This window comes from Cnephaeus nilssonii (genome assembly GCF_951640355.1).
Source record: "Cnephaeus nilssonii genome assembly, chromosome: 10".
Taxonomy (NCBI): Eukaryota; Metazoa; Chordata; class Mammalia; order Chiroptera; family Vespertilionidae; genus Cnephaeus; species Cnephaeus nilssonii.
The window spans coordinates 22394131-22415948 of record NC_137081.1 but is presented as its reverse complement, the minus strand read 5'-3'; the positions used below and the strand labels follow the sequence as shown (position 1 = coordinate 22415948).

General features: G+C 57.0%; 1 protein-coding gene across 2 annotated transcripts; it reads right to left on the bottom strand.

The window, feature by feature from the left end:
- Positions 1 to 333: 333 nt before the first annotated feature.
- On the bottom strand, positions 334 to 21818 carry ASIC4 (acid sensing ion channel subunit family member 4; the record flags this gene model as incomplete). Of its 2 annotated transcripts, XM_079783276.1 has the most annotated exons (10): positions 334 to 986; positions 1171 to 1275; positions 1656 to 1735; positions 1812 to 1903; positions 3062 to 3215; positions 5122 to 5178; positions 5695 to 5857; positions 6046 to 6173; positions 6271 to 6415; positions 21237 to 21818. In XM_079783276.1, 10 exons carry the CDS (start codon positions 21816 to 21818, stop codon positions 873 to 875), a joined length of 1620 nt encoding a protein of 539 aa, XP_079639402.1. In that variant the 3' UTR covers positions 334 to 872. The 2 variants fall into 2 exon arrangements, with proteins under 2 accessions (XP_079639402.1, XP_079639403.1); XM_079783277.1 differs by lacking the exon at positions 5122 to 5178.

Here is a 21818-nt window from a genome sequence, read left to right as displayed (position 1 = left end):
TAGGGGGCAGGGAGAGCTGACAGTGAGGATGGAAGCTGTCCTGGCTAGGCCTGGATTTCCTTTTCCTGGGGACTAAGTCATGCATATGCCCAGCCCCGCCCCAGCTCCCAGCCTGGTCACACGTACACACAGAGAATTCTTTATGCCTCTTTATTCCTAATTTCGTCAGCACTTATAAAACCAGACTGGAGACGCAGGCCTGAGAAAACTTTCTTCCCCACCCCCAAGCTCAGCCAGGGTCTGAAAGGTTTGCCTGCTCCTTGTGGAGGGGACTCTGGGGGTGGGGATGGGACAGGGGGAATTGGGAGCTGGGCCAGGCCTGCTGGGCCATCTGCTCCCCCTGCCTCCATGGAGCTGGGCCTGGAGAGGGGCAGGAAGTAGGAGAAGCCCAGCAGTCCCGACTCCTGGGAGCCCGCCCTCTCCTGCTGACACTCTAGGGCTGGGACCCTGGCTGTCACTGAATCACCCACCCCCATAGCCCCACCCACCTTCTATATCTGTACTCCCACCCCCACCCTGTCCTCCCTAAATATATACAAATGTACAGAGGGTTCCACCCCTTCTGGGGTTGGCCACTTCCTCCACCTCCCTCTCTTCTCCCTTTCTCTCCTCCACGGGGGGCCATGGTCTGCTCTCCAGCTCTCCCCAGGCACCAACCTCGGGAGGGGGTATGGACAAGAAGGACCTTTGTGCGAAGCAGCTGGCGCCAGGTTCGGTGAGAACAGGAACTGAGTGTCTTCCCAGTGAGCACCACCCTCTCCCTGTCAGCCTTGGGTGCCCACAGGCCTTCTGTCCCGGGAGCAGGAGGAGACTATTTTGGGGATCCAGGGAGGAGTCCCAGATGCCTTGGTCCTTTTAGACACAGCATCATCCTAGCAAGCGAAGTCTTCAAAGAGGCCTCCCGCAGGGCCGTGTGGGTGGTGGTGGTTGGGGAGCAGGTTGCTGGCTCCCCCACCTTCAGCCCGGCCCCGGCTCAGACAGGGACTCTGCAAGGTGAAAAGGGAGAGTTCAAACCATGCCCCCAAGTGTCACACAGCCAACCTTTCCCTGTCTCCTGTGGCAGAGGCTCCAAGGGAGCCCAGGAACCCCTCTCAGGCTGGTACAGAAACCATGAGGGTGCTCAGTCCTGGGAGAAGGCGCTGGCTGCATCCTCTCAGGGCTCATCCTCACCTGCTCCTTCAGCTCCTGAAGCCCCAGGGTGGAGATGCCCCCAGAGGAGGTCCGCAGGGGGGTCTTGGGACGACGCCACACCCTCTTCAGTCGGTCCCAGGACACCTTGGGGTTCAGGGAGAGGGGACAGTTGTGGGCTCGGGAAACTTGGTAGAGAAGGGCAGTAAGGAAGCGGGGGAAGAAATATCCTGGCATCTCTCCCTGGTATTGGTAGAGGAGAAGGACAGACTAGCCAGGTTCACCTTATAGCACTTGCTACCCAGCAAACCCCAACTAGGACACCCCGACCCTCTTCCCCCACCCCCTTCTCCTGACTTCTCAGCACCCTCAGGCCTTCTAGTCAGAGGACCCTGGCAAAGAACCCAGAGCTTGACTTCCTGGCAGCCGGCTCCACCAGGAAGCCCACACTGCCCCTCTGCTTTTCCCACAGGCCCTTCCTATCCTCCACCAGCTGTGTGGTGGCCCCCGGCAGGCCCCTTCCTTGCCTCATAGATGTAGTCGAGGATCTCCAGTAGAGTGAGGATGCTGGCCCCGATGAATAGGCCCATCTGTCCCCCGAGGTCTCCTGGAGATTATGAAAGCAGGGTCAGAGGGAGCAGGCCCAGCTGACCCATGCCCATGGAATCTGAGCCAGGTCTCACCCAACAGGGCTGACAAGCCGTAGGCTGCTCGCTGTTCCATGGCCTCGGAGGTCAGTGCTTCAAAAAAGACATCTAGGACCAGGAAGTTCTCCCTGCGGAGGCAGGAAGCAGTGTCCATGTGGGACCACCTTCCAAGGAGGTGGCTGGCAGAGACATCCCAGGTCCAGCAGATGCTGCTCTGAGACCCCTTGTGCAGAGAAGCTGGTGACTACCCTCAGACTCCCCAAGGCTGTGAGGGGAGGCAGTTCCAGGTACATGTTAGCTTCACACTTTGAGGGTTATCTATCAAAAGGCCTGGGAGAGCAAGAATGCCTGGGCCTGCAGATTCCCGCCTGTCTCCTCCAAAGCAGCAAATAGTGTTTATGTTGCCTCATCCCTATACCTCTCTAGAACCTTCAGTGGCTCCCTATTGCCCAACAGTCCACTCCAAAATTCCTCTTCCAGACTTCCAAGACTGCCCACAATCTGTTGCACTGTGCCTTCTTATTAATCTGCTTTCTTACCTGCTTCTCATCCCCCTCCTACTCAGGCCAATCTCCACACCACCACACAGTTCTCTAACTGGGATGCCACCCCTCTCTCCTCCTTTCTCTTCCTCTCACAGACCCAGGGTCCTCAGAGGCCCAGCTCATGCCTACCCTGCTTCCCCTACCCCATGCACATTAATCTCTCCTGGGGCCTGAGAAGCATACCACACCCTCACACATGGGCTCATCCACAAATTGTGGCATGGGTTTTGTATCATAATCATCTGTCTTCACAGGACCCAGCACTGGGCTTGGCAGCCAGAGGATGCTCAGCATTTGTAGACTGGCTGCCGGGTGCCAGACCCAGTGCTTAGTGTGGCCCCTCCTCATTCCGCTCCCTCAGCACAGCATTCACTCAACATGCATTCAACAGCCCCAGGTTGCTGAGGAAGGAAACACATAAACGGAGGGTTCTAAAACAATGGGTGCATGCAATGACAGAGATAGGTACAGGGTGCTGTGGCTGCTCAAATGAAAGGCATGTGGACCAACAAGGACTTCCCCGGAGGTGGAGACAAAGGATGTGACTTGGAGGATGGGTGGGGGTTAGTTAGAAGAAAAGGATTGAAAGCATTCCTGGCAGAAGACTCATTATTAACAAAGATGCAGCCTACTCCCCGTCTCCATCATGCACCGGTTGTGAAGGTGGCTTCCACCACACACACACACACACACACACACACACACGCACGCACGCACACACACGCACATGCACACACATACCGTATGTAGGTCTCATTGCGGTTGTACTTCCTGGCCAGGTACCGGGCTGAACCCCTGTTGGGGATCCTGACCATGGAGATTTCTTTCCCGTAGCGGGTCAGGTTGCAGGGAGTAGGACAGAAACACGGGCCCTCGGAGCCCCCACCCAGGGAGTCTGCAACACAGAGGCACCAACTGCAGTGGGGGTGGGGGTGGGGGTGGGTAGCCCAAAGGCCCACCAGCTGCAGAGTCTGTCCTGAGGCAGCCATGCCCACACTAAGGGCTTTTACTGGCCAGCACTGGCACTGCCTAGAGGACACTGGATGGGGGTCGGGGGAAGGTCCCTTCCTGGACCAACTTCAGGCTACCCAACAAAGCAGATGAAGACAATGCTCCCGGCACCCTCCCACAGGCTTGGCCCTCTGTCCCCAGCCCCCTGGGCAGCAGGGAGGGAGGTCCTCATGGGTCAGAGCTAATCAAGCACATGAGGCCTCAGACACACAAAGGACTTGGAGAGGAAGCTGGGATGAATGGGTGGTTGGATGGAAGGACAGATGGAGAGACAAAAGAACAAGTGGATGGACAGGATTTGTATGCTTAGTAAGCTGGGTTTTCTCTGTTCACACCTTCAGATCCACTCTCCATTCTCTGTCTTTAGCTGTGCCCAGGAGGCTGAGCTCTGCTAAATGCATCACCTGACTCCCTCATCCTCTGGCTTTGGGTTGGTTCTGGACAATGGGAGGCCCCAGCAGGGTCAGAAGGCCAGGAGGGGAGAGATACCAGGGTATTTCTTTCCCCGCTTCCTTACTGCCAGGCCATAGTTAGCAGAGCCTTCATTCCTCCTCTCGTGCCCACAGCTCCTGCCCATCAGCCCTCTCGGACAACCACAGCTCTCTCTGTGAGTTCCAGGAGTCTCCCCTCCTGCACCATCCAGGCCTGGGGGAAGAAAGCCTCCTGGTGTTGCTAGTTCTGTGAAGTCTCACCATCCCTTGTGGTTTACTTATCCCTGCTCACACACCTGTTTCCTCACTAGACACGCTTCACCCACCTCTTTGCTTGCCACAGTTGGTGTGTGCGATAGGGAAGGCCTCAATGTGATTCTACTGCCTCAGCATCTCAAGCCCAACACTTCTCTCCTCCCCTGGCCACGTCATCTGGATTATTGCCATGCTCTTCCGACTCACCCTGCTTCTAGTCTCACTCCCCACCAATCCATTTCCTACATCTAATCAGAGTCACCTTCCTAAAATCAGATAGTATTCTTGCCTTGCCTTAAGCCATTGTTGGCTTCCCAGAGCCTCCTCTACTCTCCCCACCCCCTCCTCTGTGCTTTGCCCTCCAGCCACACTGATCTTTCTGTGCCCCAGACATACGCTCTCTCTGGCTACAAGGTCTTTAGCATGTGCTCTTCTTACTGTCTAGAACATGTCCCCTTTCCACCTGGGTGACTCTGACGTACCCTTCAAGTCTCAGTCTCTGTCACTTCCTCTAGGAAGCCTCCCTGCCTTCCCAGGTGCATGCCCCTCCCTGGGGCCTTGTCGGATCCCTGAGGTTCCCCTACCCAAGGACTAACACACTGTGTCTTGATGCCTATCCACAGCCTTGCCCAGCAGTGAGCTCTGCAAGAGCAGGGCTCTTGTTCCCACTCTCACCACCAGCACAGGCTGTAAATGTCTGTAGAATGAATGAATGAATGAATGAATGAATGAATGAAGTGCAGATCAGACAGGACCTATGGACAGATGGGGCCTGCCTTACCCACACTGGGAGCCAGCAATGCATTTTTCCTTACACCAAGAAAGGAGTCATTTCACTTCCCCAGAGAGGCAAGCTCATTTGCTGAACCAAACCTAGAAGCCTGGGTTCTCTGCAACCCCTCACCCGGCTGCCTCCACTTACCCAAATGTTCACACCTGCAAAGGTCTTCAGACCCCTGGAGGTATGGGATAAGGCTCAACCCCCAGGAGGAAGCCCCAGGAAGAGACTGGGAGGAGGAGAGCCAAGGTTGTTAGGTGAAGGGCAGACAGAGAGGTGAAGAGGAGGGTGATGGAGAGGCAGGAAAGGGAGCAGGCAGCACGGACCCAGTGTGTGGTCGGCACACTCAATGTAGATATTTGGTGGGCAGATGGTCTCATTGCCTGAAAGGAGAGAAGATTATTCCTGGAGTCTACGGTTCCATCCCCTCTGTCCCACCCCATTCCCAAATGTGGGCACACTTGTGCATGCACACACACGTGCACACACATGCCCCCAAGATGTGCACGTTTGCACACACACATGCATGCATGAATGTATACATGCTCAAGCATATAAGTATGAAAATCTACACATGCATATAGACATACAAACATATGCACCTGTGTGCACACATATGCACACACATTTATATACATGGGTTGAAACATGTGCACACAACCCCCAAAAGTACACAGGTATAGACGTACATGGTCACGTGTGCATATAAATACATATCATGCTTATGTGCATGTGTGAAAACATGCATAAAATCCTAAACACACACACTCACATGGGTATAGACATGCACACATGTTGCACACATGCACCTGCCCGTGCACATGAGCAGTCCTCTGCCCCGGGAGGTTCTGGAGCCTGGCAGGGTGGCACAGAGGGTCGGCAGGGTGGTGGGTGCCCACCTGGCATGTGCACCATTCGGCAGTGGCAGCGCTGAAGCACGGCCTCCTTTTCACAGCGCAGCCGGCAGGCAGACACACTGTAGGCCGAGTAGCCCTGAAGCTCAGGCTCCCTGAGCCCGCTCTCCGCCCGGCAGTTGCCCCAGGGCTGGGGCAGATAGGTCAGCTGCAGAGGTGGGCATGATGGGGTCATGCCCAGGAGTACCATCTGGCCCTCCAGTGCCCACAGCCCCAGCAAAGTCCCTGGGTGGACTGGTGGGCTGCGAGCTTAGGAGGGCAGGTCTGGTCAGCATCCCCTCTAAGCCCAAAGGCCCAGCCCCGGGCCCAACCCAGTGCCCAGCTGGAGGTGATCACCCGCTGTTCCTGGCAGGACACGAAGGTCTGGAAGCCTGGGGACACGCCGAAGCCCAGCTGGTGGATGTAGGGTGGCTCCTCCTGGCTATGGATCTGCACGCGGATGCCAGCCTCAAATGATGTCTCATCTGCACAGTGGAGAGGGGGACCTTTGGAAAGCCATCCCTGGCAGCTGGCCCAGGCCAGAGTCCCCAGGGTGGCCCTGTCCCTTTCCTGCCTGCATACTTGTCTCTCTCCAGATGGGCAGGTACTCCTCCTGCTGGATGTCCAGCATGATCTCCAGGCCACTGCCCATGCCCCCGGCCCGGCTGGGAAGGGAGCTCTGCGGGTCTGCATTGAAAGTGTAACACTTCCCATAGCGAGTATAGACCTGCAGGTGAAGGAGAAGAGAAGGGGAGATGGAAGGAGGGCTAACACTCCTTAGACTTAGGTTTCCCTGCACCCCCTTCCCTGCCTGGGCAGCCCTATCCCATATTCCAGGAATCAATCTACAGCCCAGCCTCTCACCTGAGCTCCATCTTTTCAGCTGACATACCCTTAGATGACTGAAGGCATCTCTAGCTTAACAAACAATAGCAGAACTCTTGACATCTTCCCAAATCCTGCCCCCGCCCCACCATTCTCCTCCTCCGAGGGAAGGGCCCCACTATCTACCAAATTTCCCAAGTCAGAATCCCTGAAACCTCCCTTTCCCTCACCAGCAACTGTTTTGGGCAATTCTACGTCTGAAACCTAGTTAGAATTCATCCACTTTCCTTCCACATTGTGTCCCCCCTCTCACCTCATCGCCCACCTGGCCACAGCAGTGGGCCTCTAACTGCTTTCCCCTCGCCCATCCTTGCCTCTGCCTCCAGGCCGTTCACACAGTAGCCAGAGTGCTCCTTCCACCCAAGTCGCCTGTCAGCTTAAAGCCCAACAATGGCTTTCCATTTCCTGCAGAACAAAGCCCGACTCCTTCCCTCGCCTGAAAGTCTGCGTGTGACGTGACCCTTGCCTGCCTCTCCTGCCACTCCCCGCCAGATCTCTGACAAATTCAACCTCATGGTACGCCTTCCTTCCTCAGACCTTTGCTCACTTGGGTCCCTCCCCTGGAATGCCTCCCCCTCCCATTTTGGCAGGGCTAGCTGTTCACCTCTTAAACCTCAGCTTTAAGCGTCTTTCCTCACTACACACTCATATACCCCCCCCCACACACACACACACACGTGCACAGTTCCACCTCCACCCGTCAATCAACGTGTTTGTTGGTTTGCTCAAAGTACTTATCAAGACCTGAGATGATCTTGTTTATCTGTTTGTCTCTTAGTTCAATGTCCATCTCTCCCCCACCAAGAGACTGCACCTGCCCCATTGCGGGGGTGGAGGGGCACACAAAGGACTCTTTCTTTAAAATATTTTTTATCGATTTCAGAGAGGAGGGGAGAGGGAGAGAGACAGAAACATCAATGATAAGAGAGAATCATTGGTCAGCTGCCTCCTGCATGCCCCACACTGGGGACCGAGCCTGCAACCCAGGCATGTGTCCTGACTGGGAATCCAACCGTGACCTCCTGGAGTCCACTGCAACCATTTAGCCACACGGGCTGGGCAAGAGCTGTTTAATAAGCAGTTACTGCAGCGCTGAACAAAGCCCATCTTCTAACTCTGCGGAGACTTCTCCAGCATAGACACCAGATGGCACTAGCGCCCTGGGGATGGAAGTCGAGGCTCCGCTGGGACATAGCTGTGGTGGAGATGTATTCAGCAGCTGGGGTGGGGAGGAGATTGAGGGAGCAGTGGATGCAAGTCCCCCGCCCCTCCCTGCCTGCCTCACCGCACAGAGCCCCCCCCCGCCCCCCCCCCCGTGTCAAACCCATCACAGGCAGCACCTTCCCAGGGGGCCAGGGGTCGGCGCACTCAATCACTCTCTCTCACTCCGCCTCCCCTCTCCTTGGGAACATTTCTACACTGGCAAAACTGGGAAGAAGGCATGAGGCATGTAAGGGAAAAGATACACTAAATGCCTAGCTTCAGAGGGAGGGTGCAGAAGGCAGAGGGGTTGGGTTGAGAGCAGTGGGAATGAGGATCTGGTTGTGGGACAGGGTTAGGTCTCCCATCCCTCACTAGGTGAATCGCCCTCCTGATCCTCCCCTCTCACACCAGTCTTCCATCACCCTAATACTCTGCCTCAGGTTCCTAAAACAAAACAAGCGCCATGCAGTTTACACAACAGGGCCTCACCCACTGCTGTCCCATTCGACCCACTCAGCAACCCTGGTATCAGGCCGCTTGAATTAGCCAGATTATTACAGACAGGAAACCGCAGCTCAGAGAGGTGATGGGATTTGCTCAAGGGTCACACAGCTCATCAGTGGGAGGAGTGTAATTCATCTAGATGTGGGTGTCCGACCCCCCACCAAGTCTACTCTCAGCCCTTGTTTCTGCCCCATTCCGCTGATATGTGACCCAACACCCATCCCCTTTTCTCCACTCTCTACACCCTCCTCACTCTTTCTTCTCCAGATCTGCTGCCTCTCAATTCTTCACTCCCTCGCCTGTCCCTCCCCTCCTCCTTCTGCACCCTCACTGTCTTCTGGGTTCCAGTTGTTGACTCTGTCTGTGTCACCCCGGCCAACTGCCTGCCATGTGTCCATCTGTGGGGCAGTAGTGGACATCGCTGGCAGCTCCAGAGCCTCTTTCTGGCCCAGGCACCGTGCCAAATGGGTAGCATATGCTTTCCAACTGCATCCTCACAACCACCCTATGTCCTACAGGTGAGGAGACTGAGGCTTGGAGAGGGGAGCTGATCTGCCTAAGCTCCAAGATCAGTGCTTCTCAAATGTCAATGTGTCAATGTGTACACAGAGTACCCAGGGATCTCGGTAAATGCAGATTCTGATTGTGTTGAATGTGTTAGGGGGCAGGACTGAGATTCTGCATTCCTAACCACCTGCTAGACTAGCACTCTCCCCAGAGAGAGGGGCATCCTGAAGGGGGCTGGGTGCCAGCTATCTGGGCCCCCAGTGGTGTGGGAAAGGCAGAAGGGAATACATAAACATTCGCCCCAAATTTTAAAGCACCCACCCTCTTCCTATTCCGGGCCAAGATGTTGGAATCAGCTTTTGCTGATGCAGCCAGTTTTAAGTATACGCTCCAGTTGAGAGGCTAAACAAGGCATGAGCTGCGTGGGGACCAGCGTAGTAAACTGCTCACTCGTGTCTCCCAGCATGCTGCACCACCTCGGCAGAGCCCTGACTGCTGGCTACTCGTGGTCTTCCCACATCTCAGCCTCATCCGTGGGACTATGGACTGTCTGAGGCCAGGAGCCCCACTTTACCATCCTGGCATCCCCGGAGCCCAGTGCCATTTGCAGAAGGAGGCATGAGATGGAGGGAAGAAGTGCAGAGTGAACACTATCAAATGGCCCCACTTAGTACCAGATCCTGTGCTACGTGCCTTTGATCTATTTTCTCCTTTGAGCTGCCTAGACAACCCCATGAGGTAAATATTATTACCTCCATTTAATGATGAGGAATCTTAGAGAGGGGCAGTGACCTGGCTAAGGACATACAGCAAGTAAATGACAGCAGAGATTCAAACAGAACTGAGCCCGATGCCAAAACAGAATGCTTATAAAACACCTGGTATGTTCAGCGAATGAATGACTCAGGTACCTCCAACGTGTACACACAGACACACATTGCATGACCCTGAGCTCAGCCCTGTGCAGGGCCAAGCCCATCGGGGAGGCTTTGGCTCTGATGGCTTTGGAGGGGAGTGGTTATCTGTCACCCCTGCCTCAAGTTGGCTGTGCAGAGTGGGTGTGACAAAGGGAGATGGGTAGAAGGAATCTGAGTCTGATGGGTATACTTTGCAGGAAATGGACAGGCCAGACAGGCAGGGCCAGGCCACCTGCACAGCCTGGGTCAGGCCCGACTGCTGCGCAGAGCAGAACGTTGCTCTGGAGACGGCCCCTGGGTCAGGCAGGCAGCGCAGGTGGAGCCGCCAGCTCCTAAGTGGCAGAACATTTGTGGCAGCACAGCCACCGCCTCTTCCATGGAGACGGCACGGCCACTCAGGTCCCACTGCTGTCCACTGCTCTCTCCCCCTGGACAGGCCTGAAAGGAGAGCATGTGCACAGGTGCTGAGAGGCTAGGGCTCAGCCAGGGGAAGGGGCAGGTTCCAGGCCAGGATGTGACGCGATGGGTCAGGGGCTATCTCCAGATCGCCCACCACCAGCCCTCTGCCTCTGGACCCTGTCCCCATCTCAGACCCCACCTCCTCCTTCAAAAGGCCCTCCTCTTCTCTGCCCTTCCTTGCTCTCTGCCTTAGTCCCCAGGTCCACCCTCCTGGCCCTAGCCTGAGCACGTGGCCTCCCAGAGCCCTCTGGCCCTAGGCTGGACAGCTGCTTGATGAGACTCTGTCTGCACTGCATGCAGACCCTGGGGCCCTCCCCCACCTTCCTTCTGGCCAGCCTCTACCTGTCACTCCCGGATCACCCCCCTTTAGTGTTAGCCTGAACCAGCTCTGGGTCGGTCTGTCTCCCTGGCCTCTGTCCCCTGATCTGTCTGTCTCTCAAGTCCCTCCTCCTGGCCTGTCTGTTCTCAGCCTCCAGTCCATCTGGTCTCTGTTTTTCTGCCCCTGGCCTTTTGTTGGCCTGTCCATCCCCCTGGCCTCTGTCTTTCCCTCCCATTGGTCTGGCTACCACCACCCCTCCCCCACTACCTCGCACCCTGTTCCTTTGCTGTCTATATCTCTACCTTATTTGCTTTCCTCCTTTCTTCTCTGTCTGTTGCTTAGTCTAGCTGTCCAGTGACTGCCTCTTGTGTTCCTCTTAGACTTTTACCTGGGCCTGAGGCTGCTCCCCCTCCAGCCAGGAACCCCTCCCTAGGTATGCTCCTCTTCTTCACCTTGCCCTCTCTCCAGGTCTGCCCCAGTCCATGATCAACGGTTGGGAGAGATCTAAGTGGCGGCTTTTCTCAGCCCCCTGAGTTCCATCTATCCACAGCTCCCATTTCCCCTGGCTGGCTTGGCTGTGTTTTCTCCCATCCCTCCCCATCCCCTCATCCTCCCTGCAGTCACAGAGACCATGGGGTTAACAGGCAATTAGCAAGTCCAGGGCTCAGAGCTTGGAGGGAGCGGGCCCAGCCTCCAGGAGATAAGAAGCAGCCAGGAGCAGCCGAGGCTGGGCTAATCCCGGAGCTAATCTGCAGCCTGGGCTTTATCTCTGCTGCCTTTTGGGCACCCTGCCTCTGCCAAGGCCCTGGCACAACACCCCCCACTTTTCCATGGCAGCTTCATTTCCCCCCAAATTCCATCAGCCCTCTTGCTGCTGCAGTCCAGTCTCTTACTAGTACTTAGGCCCCTGGGATCATTGCCCCTCAGCCTGCAGTGCCCTGGGGTCCAGTGGAAGGGGATGCACCTGCATATACCCTGGATTGTGACTAGCACCCCCAGGTCCGAGAGCTCCCAGCCCAGGTTCGAAGCCTCCTTCTCTATTCTCACCAGGGGCAGAGGAAGAAAGATGGCAGCAACTCAAAAAACCTGGCGTGTCTGCAAGGGGGAACTTGGAAGTCACTCAGTCCAGATCCTCACTATACAAAGGCCAAAACAGAAGCCCAGAGACGCAAGGTGCATATCTAAGGACACGCAGAGAAAAGGGGGGCAAGTTCAGAATGAGAACCCAGTCCCCCCACCCAGTGGCCCCAGCTTTCTCCACTAACCGCAGTCACCCCCGGGGAATCAGGAGACCCTGGTCCCAGCTCCAGCTCCACCACTGACAGCCTGTGGAAGCTTGGTTAGTAAAGTGATTTATTGACTTCTTTGGACCTCAGTTTCCTCATCTGTCAAGTGAGGACAGAAATTCCTGCTTGATTTATTTCACAGGGTGGTTGTAAGTCTCAAAATAGACGATATATATGAAAGCCATTTGCAAAGCGAAATCATATACATGATGCCTCAATATCAGTACAATAAGAGTGCTGTAGAGACCAATAAGAACCAAGCTATGGCGGAGATCAACCATTGGATACGGTGCCAGGAATGGAGCCACCTAAGCTCATAACCTAGGGGCAGGGGCACAAATCTTGAAGCCTGACAAGCAGGGCTCAAATCCTGACTGCCACCAACCTTGAACGAACAGCCTAGCTTGTGATTTCACCTCTCTGAGCCTTGGATTTCTCATCTGTAGAAGAGGAATAGGATTCCTCCTCCTAAGATAGTCACAAGGATTAGAGCTCAGTTCAGAGTAACACGTAGTACGTGCTCAAGAAAAGGGGGAGCCCTTGGGGCAACCGCACTTCCTGCCAAAATGGTGCAGCCACTTCGATCTTGGATTCCCACCGGACCCCCTCTCACAGGGCCTCATGCACCTTGGCAAAGGCTTTCTCTGCATTTGGGGAGAGACGGCGCTTTCATAGAGGACAGAGCTCTGCCAGAGCGAGACCCCCCCAGGCTCTGAGCTCGGGCTCCCCCACCAGATGGGAAGCAACACCCAGGGCACAGGCCAGAGGCCCAATGTGGTTCACACGTGGGCCCTGCCCTTATTGTCTGTGGGATGTGACTAGTCATTTAACCTCTTGCATCCTCCATTTTTCATCCGGTAAAATGGAAGTAATAAGAGACACCCTTCAGAGGTATTGCGAGGAAAGAAACAACGTACATAAATAAGAGCCACAGCTAACATATATTTAGCCTCCCTCTGTGCCAAGCACAGTCCTAAGTGCTTTATTAACTCCTCAATCCTCACAAAAAAAAACCCTAAACTGGAGGTCTCTAATCATATGCACTTTACAGACAAGAAAGGAGGCCCAGAGAAGGCAAGGAGGCTGCCAGGTCAAGGCAATGAGGCAACCAAGCAGTCTGGCGCTGGGTCTGTGCTCACAGCCACTGTGCGATGAGATACACCTGGCCTTGCACCAACAAACAGTAGGTGCTCAAGAAACGGCGAGGATTCTAACAACACTTATTAGCCCAACACTTGAGCCTGTGCGGTGTGTCAGGTGCTGTGCTTGGTACTGGGGATGATTCAGAGAACAAAACAGACAGCCTCTGCCCTGAAGGAGCTTGCTGTGGGGCTGCAGAGACATTCACTCATTCAGAAGGTGTTTATTGAGCACTTACACTCTGAGCCAGGTGCAAACAGTGGGCAACAAAACTCCAAGCGCACAGGCACAGACAGACCATTAGTAGCAGTGACTGGTGCTGTGATGGGGGGCTGGTACCAGTCCTCTGACAGTGGAATCAGGGTTCAACTGGGCGGGAGAGTAAAGCTCCTCAGAGCAAGCCCAATTGCCCACCCAGGAGGGGCATCAGACCGTGCCAGTCAGAGGGAGAATACCCACTCCCCAAGCAGGCCTGGCCCCCTCCCTTACCACACGGCCAACACAGTCCCCCCGCCCTCACCCCCAATGCCACCCAAGTGCTTTTCACAGCGACTTCCTCCCTGAGGTGGAAGTGCTGTGGGTCTAGGAGGAAATGGGCGCAGGGTTTGTTCAAATCTAAACGTGGGAGCGGTGGTGGAAGAAAAGTAGGAGCCGGGTCTAAGCCCTGTGACTTGAGGCTGCGGCTGAGCTGGAGCTGGGAGCCCCAGAGAGCTTGGGGCCGGGCGGAAGAAAGCCCTGACCCCAGGCCAGCGCGCGTTTCCACCGGAGAGGAGCGCCCAGGACCGCCAGGCGCAGGTAAACAGCCAAACCTATTCCCAGGTAACAGTTGCCTAGGCCTTAAACCCTAAAAAGTCAACTTTCCAGGCGGGAGTATTTTTAATTTGTAACACGGTCCTTCCCCGACATTTCCGCCCCTCGAAGCAAAGTTAAGCGTTAAGAGTTTTGCTTACACCGTGGAGCACACGCCCCCCAGCCCCCGTCCCCCCCACCCCACCACCCCCACCCCCCGGCCCGACGGGAGTTTAGGAGCCAAGACTGAGAGGTGGCAGTGGCAGTGGCGACTGCGGTGGGTGGGAGGGTGTGCGCCACTCAGGGCCCCACTGTCCCCACCGCCCCCCAATCCCACCCCGCACAGACACCCTGGGGTCCAGACCCGGCCCGCCCGGCCCATCCGGCCCAGAGAGCCGCACCCAGAGGGCCGCACCCAGCGCCGCGCGCTCCTCTCCGCCCCTCCTCTCTCCCGCGGGGCAGGCATCCATCACCGCGCCGAGCGCCCTCCCTCCCGTCTCCTTCGGGCTCCTCAGCTCTCCTCCCTGGGTTTGCCTCATTTGCATTCCCTCGGCTCCCGGCTCCTCGGCAAAGTGACCTCCGCACACAGCGGCGCCAGAGGCTTCCACTGCGGAGGGAGCCGCCGCCGCCCCCCGCCCGCCCAGGGAGGGGCGAGGGGCGCGAGCCTGGACGGCCGGGCGGGGCGGGGGCCGGGGAGAGGGTGCTGCAGAGTCGGGTCCGGCTGGCGGGCCTGGGAGCGGCGGGAAAGGCCTGGTGCGGAGGGGCGCGGAGGGACTCGGGAGGGATTTGAACCCTCCACCTCGGGTCCCCAGCGGGCGGGAATGGGACTTGGAGGGCAGCGCCTGGCCAGCAAAGCTGCGCCCCAGAAACGAAACCCCTCCTTGGAACCTGGGGTTCCCCGACACTCCGTTTCCCTCCCCCTGGAGAGGGGCCAGCCGTACAGGGCAGTCGCCCAAGGGTCCCCAGCCCTCGCGGGGCCGCCCAGCCCCCGTCCCTGCCCCCCTGGCCCGCCGAGCCGCCGCCCCTCCCCCCGCTTGGTATTTACACCTTTCACACATTTGTAAGCTATTATCCTGTCCACGCTTAGTCACCGCTGAGCCAAGCGCCACGGATTTAGCTCCTTTAATCTTTCCTCCTAAATCAATCCTCCATTTCCCCTTAATCATCCGGTGGCTCCTCTCTGAACTCTCGCTGCTGCCTGGGCTGCTGCAGCCCAAGCCTGTCTCGCTGGAACGGCTCCCCCTCCAACCCAAACCGCTGTCCCAAGGGCATGGTGAACATTTAGGGGTGCGGGGGGGGGGGGTTCAGCGCTGCCAGCCTCTGGCCTGGGAGCCACGGTAAGAAGTGTAGACACCCTCTACCCCTCTGGAAAACAGAGCCCTCTGAACCCTCCTTTCTCCCCTCCACTCCCCACCCCCCTCTGTTCTCCTGCCTTCCCACCCTCATTCATCTGAGATGGTTCCAAGACCCCAAGCCTGCACCATGATTTGCAAAAAAATAATAACCCAAAACACCGCCTTCGGGCTTCTTGTCCATGGTTCTGGCTGTCCCCTCCCCAGCTGCTTTAAGGAGGTGGCATTGCTGGGGGAGCCTGGCAGGGCAGGGAAACACTGATAACTCACCAGCCTGAGGCTGCCCTCTCCTCCTCCTCCTCCTCCTCCAGGGTGGCTGTCCAACTCTCCTGACCATCCATGTCTGCACCCGGCATTCACTCCCTCCCCTCTGCCCAGGGGTCTCAACCTGAGCAACCCTGAGGTTCTGATGCTCCCTCGGGTGCTCCCACCTCCCTGCCCCCCATTCCTGATCCTTCCTGCCCCAGCCTGGGCTGAGCAGAGGCAACCCCGCCGCCAGCCACGAGAGGGAGCAGATTCCTCCGGGAAGCAGCAGGGCAGTGGTGGGAGTCCAGAAAGGCGCACGGGTAGGGGAGAAGAGGGGGACATGGGGGCCATTTCTTCAAATGCTAATCAGCATCTTCCGGCAGTGCCGCGAGACGCTGAGCTGATAATGAGCCCAGCTCGGGGCTGATTCCTGATTAATGAAGAGGCCACAGGGCTGCTGAGTGGGGCCGGGTGGGGCGCGTCCTTCATAGCCCTCCCGCTGCCCTTGCAGACCAGTCCTCTGTAACAGTAACAGCCCCTGTCCTTGGCTGCTCCACCAACACCACTCACATCCCTCTCTGCCATCTCCACTGGCCAATGAGAAGCAGCCAGTCTGAGAGCGCCCCCTCCAGGAGGGCCTGGGGGCAGCAGCCAAGTAGCAGGGCGGAAGATGAGGGCTAGTACACTGGGTTTCTGCAATCTGTGAGTTCAAGGTAGCCCTCAGAGTATTATTTTATTTTTTAATCAGGAAAAAAGTTATTAAAATAATCAAGGCTCAGGGCTTCTCTGGACAAATTGGAAGAGATTTTCAGTTCTCCTCAGACCCCACCCTTCCCAATTGCATGCCCTTCTCGACCTGACCTGCCTGGCTCCTGAAGGCAGGACCAGCCCTGAACTTAGATGTTGAATTAAATGTTCTCAAGTTTCATGCCTCAGGAGAAAATAGACCAGAGAGGACAGAGGGCTAGGGGGTGGGGATTAGAGGTAGTAAGAGCCCTGAACCAACCTCAGTAGATACCTCCCCCCCCTCCCCTTTCAGGCCCTTGGAGCCAGTGGCAAAGTATGGAGTGGGATATGTGTGAAGTGGCCCCTCTCACACCAAGGATAGGGGGCAGAGATGGTCAATATGGGCCCCACCACACCAGGGAAGGGAACAGGCTCAGGAGGAAGCTTGGACAGAAGGCAGGGGTTTGCTAAGGGGCCTCGAATTGGGGGCCAGGAAGCCAGAGAATGATAGAGGGCTTGCATGTTGCTCCCCTTGCCTCGTAGCTGTCCTGGTGGCAGCTGGGGTGGAGCCGGGAGAGGAGGGAGAAGGACAGGGAGGGGGACTGCCCAGCTGGAAGAGGCCTTGTCTAATTGTGCCTGATTAGTAGAGAGGAAGAGAACAGGGCGAGTGATTAATAGTCTCGGCAGTCACCAGCATGTGCAGAAGGAGGGTTGGAAGGGGGAGGGAAGTCAGAGCCCAGAGGGAATGGAGACAGTGAAGCGCCCACAGGTCCCTGGTCACCTGCCGCTCTAGAGGCTGCCTGGACCCCACAGAGAGGGGCAGGGTCCTACCCCTGCCTCCTCGAGGATTCTCCGTCTCCCCTGCGCCTCAATTTCCCAGACAGCAGAATGGAAGAGAAAAGACCAAGGTGTCACATCCTGCACCTGGGAAGAAAGGTGTACTGTTCTCGTGGTGTTTCCAAACGCCTCGATGTACCCACACAGGCGCTATCCTCAGCTCAACCTGGGACCTCAGCCCAGAGATCGGATGCCAGGCACAGCCCGCAGCTGTCATTTTACGTTCTTTGATACCAGTTGGAGCTCCCAGCCCCACCCAATCAGGCAGTCTGAACCTCGTTCCCAGGACCAGAGCTACTCTGTCCAATACGGCAGCCACGAGCCACATGAGGCTATTTGAATTGAACATTCATTTTCTCTGTCACACTAATCACATTTCAGATGCTCAATAGCCGGGGTGGCTAGTGACTACCATGTGGGGCAGCACATTTCTGTCATCACACAATGTCCTGTGGGAGAGCGGTGATCTCAAGTGTGTGCTCACGCTCCTGCACCTGTGCCCGTGTGCATGAATATTTGGGAGGGTTGGCTAAGCATGGGAATGCCATGATAGGGGAGAGGGGAGTGCGGGCCTCAGGGTGAGAAAGGGGGAAGGTTAGGTGAAGGAGTAGGGAAGATGCCAGTGTCTGGGTAGGAACACGGCAGGCAGTGCCGGGAACAGCCAGGTTAAAGAGAGCCAGGAGTTGGGGTGGTGGCATTTTAACAGCTGACACTTCCCGAGTGCACACTATGAGCCTGCCAGGCAGTGGGCTAAGCCACCTCTTTAATCCTCACAGCCACCCACATTTTTTAGGTTCGAATATTCTATTGAATGACTACGGAATCTGTTGCTTAGGGAAGCTTTTTGACTCCTCCAAGGGCACCCAGCTTAAAGGGTAGAGCTGAGGTTCGAATCCACATGGTCTGGCTCCAGAACCCACACACTTGACTGCCACACCGTGCAATCCCCAGCTGAGAGGAGATGCTGAGTCTTAGAGTCATCCTTGCATTTTACAGCTAAAGAGATGACGCCTCGGAGGAAGAAGCAGTGATGTCTGCCTTCTAAGTAAGTGGGCAGGCTGAGAGCAAGCTGCAGAGGGGAAAGCGTAGATGGGGCTTGGAGCACTGGGGTGGGGTACCAGACGGCGGAAGGAATCAGGGAGGAAGGGGAGACTATAGGTGGCGGTGAAATTAGGAGGTGGAGGTGGGAGCGGCTTGGTATGAGACTGAGTAAGGAGAGGGAAGGGAAAGAGGAGAAGAGCCGGGTAGGCTAGGTGGAGGGCATCATGGGCGAAGAGGCCAGAGTACCCTCACCATCCAGGAGCCATCTTCTCTCTCTCTCTCCCCCCTCCCCTTTCTCCTTTCCAAACCTCGCCCAGCCCAGCGTGGCTCATTCCTTAAACCTTCCCAGTTCTCTTCGGCCCAGAGTAGCCTCCCTCTCTGAACTCAGGCTCTTACCATCCATGTACCTAGTTTGGCAATTAATCCTGGCACCTCATGACACCGCTTGGTGTGCATGGCTGGTTAACTCTTGCATGGTTGGTTAAGCTTTTGAGTGGCCCTGTCCCCATTCCACCACAAGACTGTAGGTTGCTTGAGGACAGGGACTGGGCACTAGGGCTTCCCTTCTTTGTTGTCCCTGCAGCACCTGGCAGGAAGCCTGGCCCAGGGTGGTGCTCAGAACACCATGTTGATTAACTGAGTAAGTAGCTGATTGGGAGTCAGCGAGGGGATATCAGGAAGCGTGGGAGTGGGAGTGGTGGGGAGCAATCGCAGTGGTAACAGAAGCAAGAGCAGCAGCTTAGGGGACTGGGGGAGGGTGCATTACCCAGAGTAAAAATAGGCTGGAAAATGTGACATTTATTAACTTGGATTCCGGAGGAAAGGTCACAGCAGAGTGGGGAGTGGAAAGAAGGAAACAGGAAAAGCAACACAAAACACACAACAGCCCCTTCCTTACCCAAAGCGTGTCTCTGTCACTGGCCATCTCCCCACTCACGCCCTGGCCGTTTCTCCACCAACCGGTCCCTGTACCCGTCTCCCCACCATCCATCCCAGATCTCTATCAGGGCTCCATGTTCTCACCACAGTTCATAATGGACCTCATGCCCTCATCAGGGACCCCATGCCACTTCTCCCATCTACCACAACAATACACCCCGTCTTCCTCAATGCCATAGTTCATGGACCCCCATCACAAGCCATAATCCCAGACCCTGTGAATTTGCCGCAGCCTCAGCCCTAGAATGCCAGGTCCAACGGAGAGAGTTACACTCAGCAGATGGGGGAAGGGGTGCAGGCAGAGGGTATGGGGTCTAGGCTGGGTCGGGGAGAGGGGGAGCACTATCCAAAGAGAAATTCCTTCCCCTCGATGCTTGCTTTGCCCCTCTGCCCCTCATCGTCCTGCCGCAGCCCCAGAGCTGAGACCCACACACTTGTACTATCCTCCTCTCCCCAGCCCCAGCGCACACAAGGGCCTGTGGGAGATCCACCTTCCTCTCGCTGGGGCATCCCCAGGATTCAGACTCGCCAGCCTTGCACAGGGGACTCCCTCTTCCCATATCCTCTGGCACCTGCTCCTCTCCTGAAGGCCAGGCAGGAACCCCCTGCCTCCCTCACCTTGCTTCCCCATCCCTCTATCTCTGCCTCCCCTTCCCTCCCGCCGGGGTTTCATCACCCTTCCCTTCCCTTCCCACCCCAGCCAGGGCCAGGGACACAAACTCCAGCTCAGGGACACAAAGCGCCCATTGATTTCTGCCCCAACAGCACCTGCTAAGACTGAGCTCTGTCCCCCCACCTCAGACGGGTGAGGATGCCATATAGAAGGACCCACGGATCTGAAAGTCCACATTCACACTGCACTCCCCACCTCTTTTGGGGGACACTCAAGCTCTGGCTTTGGGAGCAGTGACTTTTTCATAAAAGAGGGGGTTTGTAGCAGGATGACAGGTCAGTGCCCTGACTCCTGTCCCAGCACACCCCTCTCCCTCTGCCCCTTCCCCCCTTCCTACCCAATGGCAGGAGGACCCCGAGGCTGCAGGTGGGAGGCAGGCACCCAGTGGGAGCATGTTTCCTGGTGATACTGAGGCAGTGAGTGAGTGAGAACCTGGGTAGGGGTGGCCTGGCCATAAGGAGGGAAAGTCCCCCGTCTCCTGGGCTGGCCCTGGAGGCTGGGCTGGAGTGGGTACCATGTCGACAACACATATGTGCATATGCATCTGGGCAGTGGTAACACGCATGAAAACACTCACATACACAATGCTGGGAGTAAACTGAACTGGGACAGGCATCCCAGGCACCAGGAATAATAGATAAGCCCTGACTGGGTGAATGGAGCACTGACATACAGACAGCATGCAAGACGCCCCCCCCCCACACACACACACACTCACATACATGGTGAGAGATGGTGACAGCAGTCCCCACATGGGGAGCAGGGTTGAGAGAGATGGGGGGTATCACAAGAGGGCATGGCATCCACAGCATGACCCCGTGATCCTTGGCAGCTAAGTAAGAGCTGGGATGTGGGCACAGAGATATGTAGCTCTCTAGCTGTGTGGGTGTGCAGGTGTGCACGTGAGTGTAATGGCAGGGACACTGCGTGTGTGTGACAGGGAGTGTGCAGGAAACTGTGTCCTGGAGCCATAGGTGTGTGTGTGTGTGTGTGTGTGTGTGTGTGTGTGTGTGTGTGTGTGTGCTGGGCAGCAGTGAGGGTGAGCCATGCACACAAGAGTGAATGAGTGATTCTCAGTGTCAGAGCCAGAGCCGGGCAAGGGAGCAGCAGGAACCAGGAAACGGAGGGAGGGACTGGAACGCGGGAGAAGCCGGAGGGGCCGCATGAAAGAGGGATGTGTGAGGGAGTCTGTGAAAGGGGGTGTGTGTGAGAGACAGAGACAGAAGAGACACTGACACCCAGTGTACACGAAGATCCTCTCCATCCAGCCCGCCGGCCGGGCCAGCTCCCTGGGAGGCAGTCGGAGGCCCTCCCTTGCTGGAACCCCCCACACAACCTCTCCCCTTCACCCTCATTTGGTGAGGAGAAGAACCCAGCAGCCACAGAAGAAAAGTGGGGTCAGTTGGCCCAGCCTTGGCGTGGTGCATTCCTTCCCTGCAAGCTGACCAGCTTTGGGGCCCCTGGGCCCCTCCAGGACCCCCAGCCCCAGACCTGGGCACTGCGGTGGCAGCAAAGCCAAGAGGAGGAGCAGCAGCAGCGCCAGGGTAAGCCCCTGGGTGTCCCCAGCTCCATGGCTGGGGAGCCAGAGGGAAACACCAGGCTTGGGGGAGACTCGAGGCCAGCCTCTGGTGGCGGAAGGAAGGAAAACCCCGTTGAGGATGCCCCCACGCACCACCACCACCCTCCAGCCGCCCCGGGCCAGGCGGGCCAGCTGGCAGGACTCACCACGGAGAAGTTGCTGGCGGAGCAGTGATGCCCACTGAAGTTGCAGCTCTTGAGCATGTCGGCAAGCTGGTGGCCAGTGCGGTTGAGGATGTCGACCATGTCGGGCTCCGGGTAGCGTAGGCCGGCGGCTCGGTGCCCGTCCCGGTCTTTGGGGGGCAGCCCTGTCAGATTGGCCAGGTGGAAGATGTCAGCGTCGCTGAGTGCCGAATGCCGGAAGCGGTTGATGTTGCAGAGGGTGACCGCCGGGAAGCCCGCCACTGGGGCTGGGGCGGCGGGGTCCATTGCCACCAGGTGAGGCCAGCTCAGGTAGCCCCGGGCCAGGCCTGCCACCTGGTACAGGAAGGCGGTCAGCGAGGTGCACAGAGCCAGTGCCCACAGGGTTCTACGAAGTCCGTGGGGGCCTGGGCCACAGGCCCGGCCCAGCCCATGCAGAGTGCTTGTGCTGGCAAAGGTGGCCAGGTCCCGGGGTGCTGCTGCCCCCCGCGCAGCCCCCAAAAGGCTCTGCTCGTCCCCGGCCTCCTTCTCCTTGGGTTTCGCATCCTCCTCTGCAAATTTGATTTTGCACACAATCTCGATCGGCAT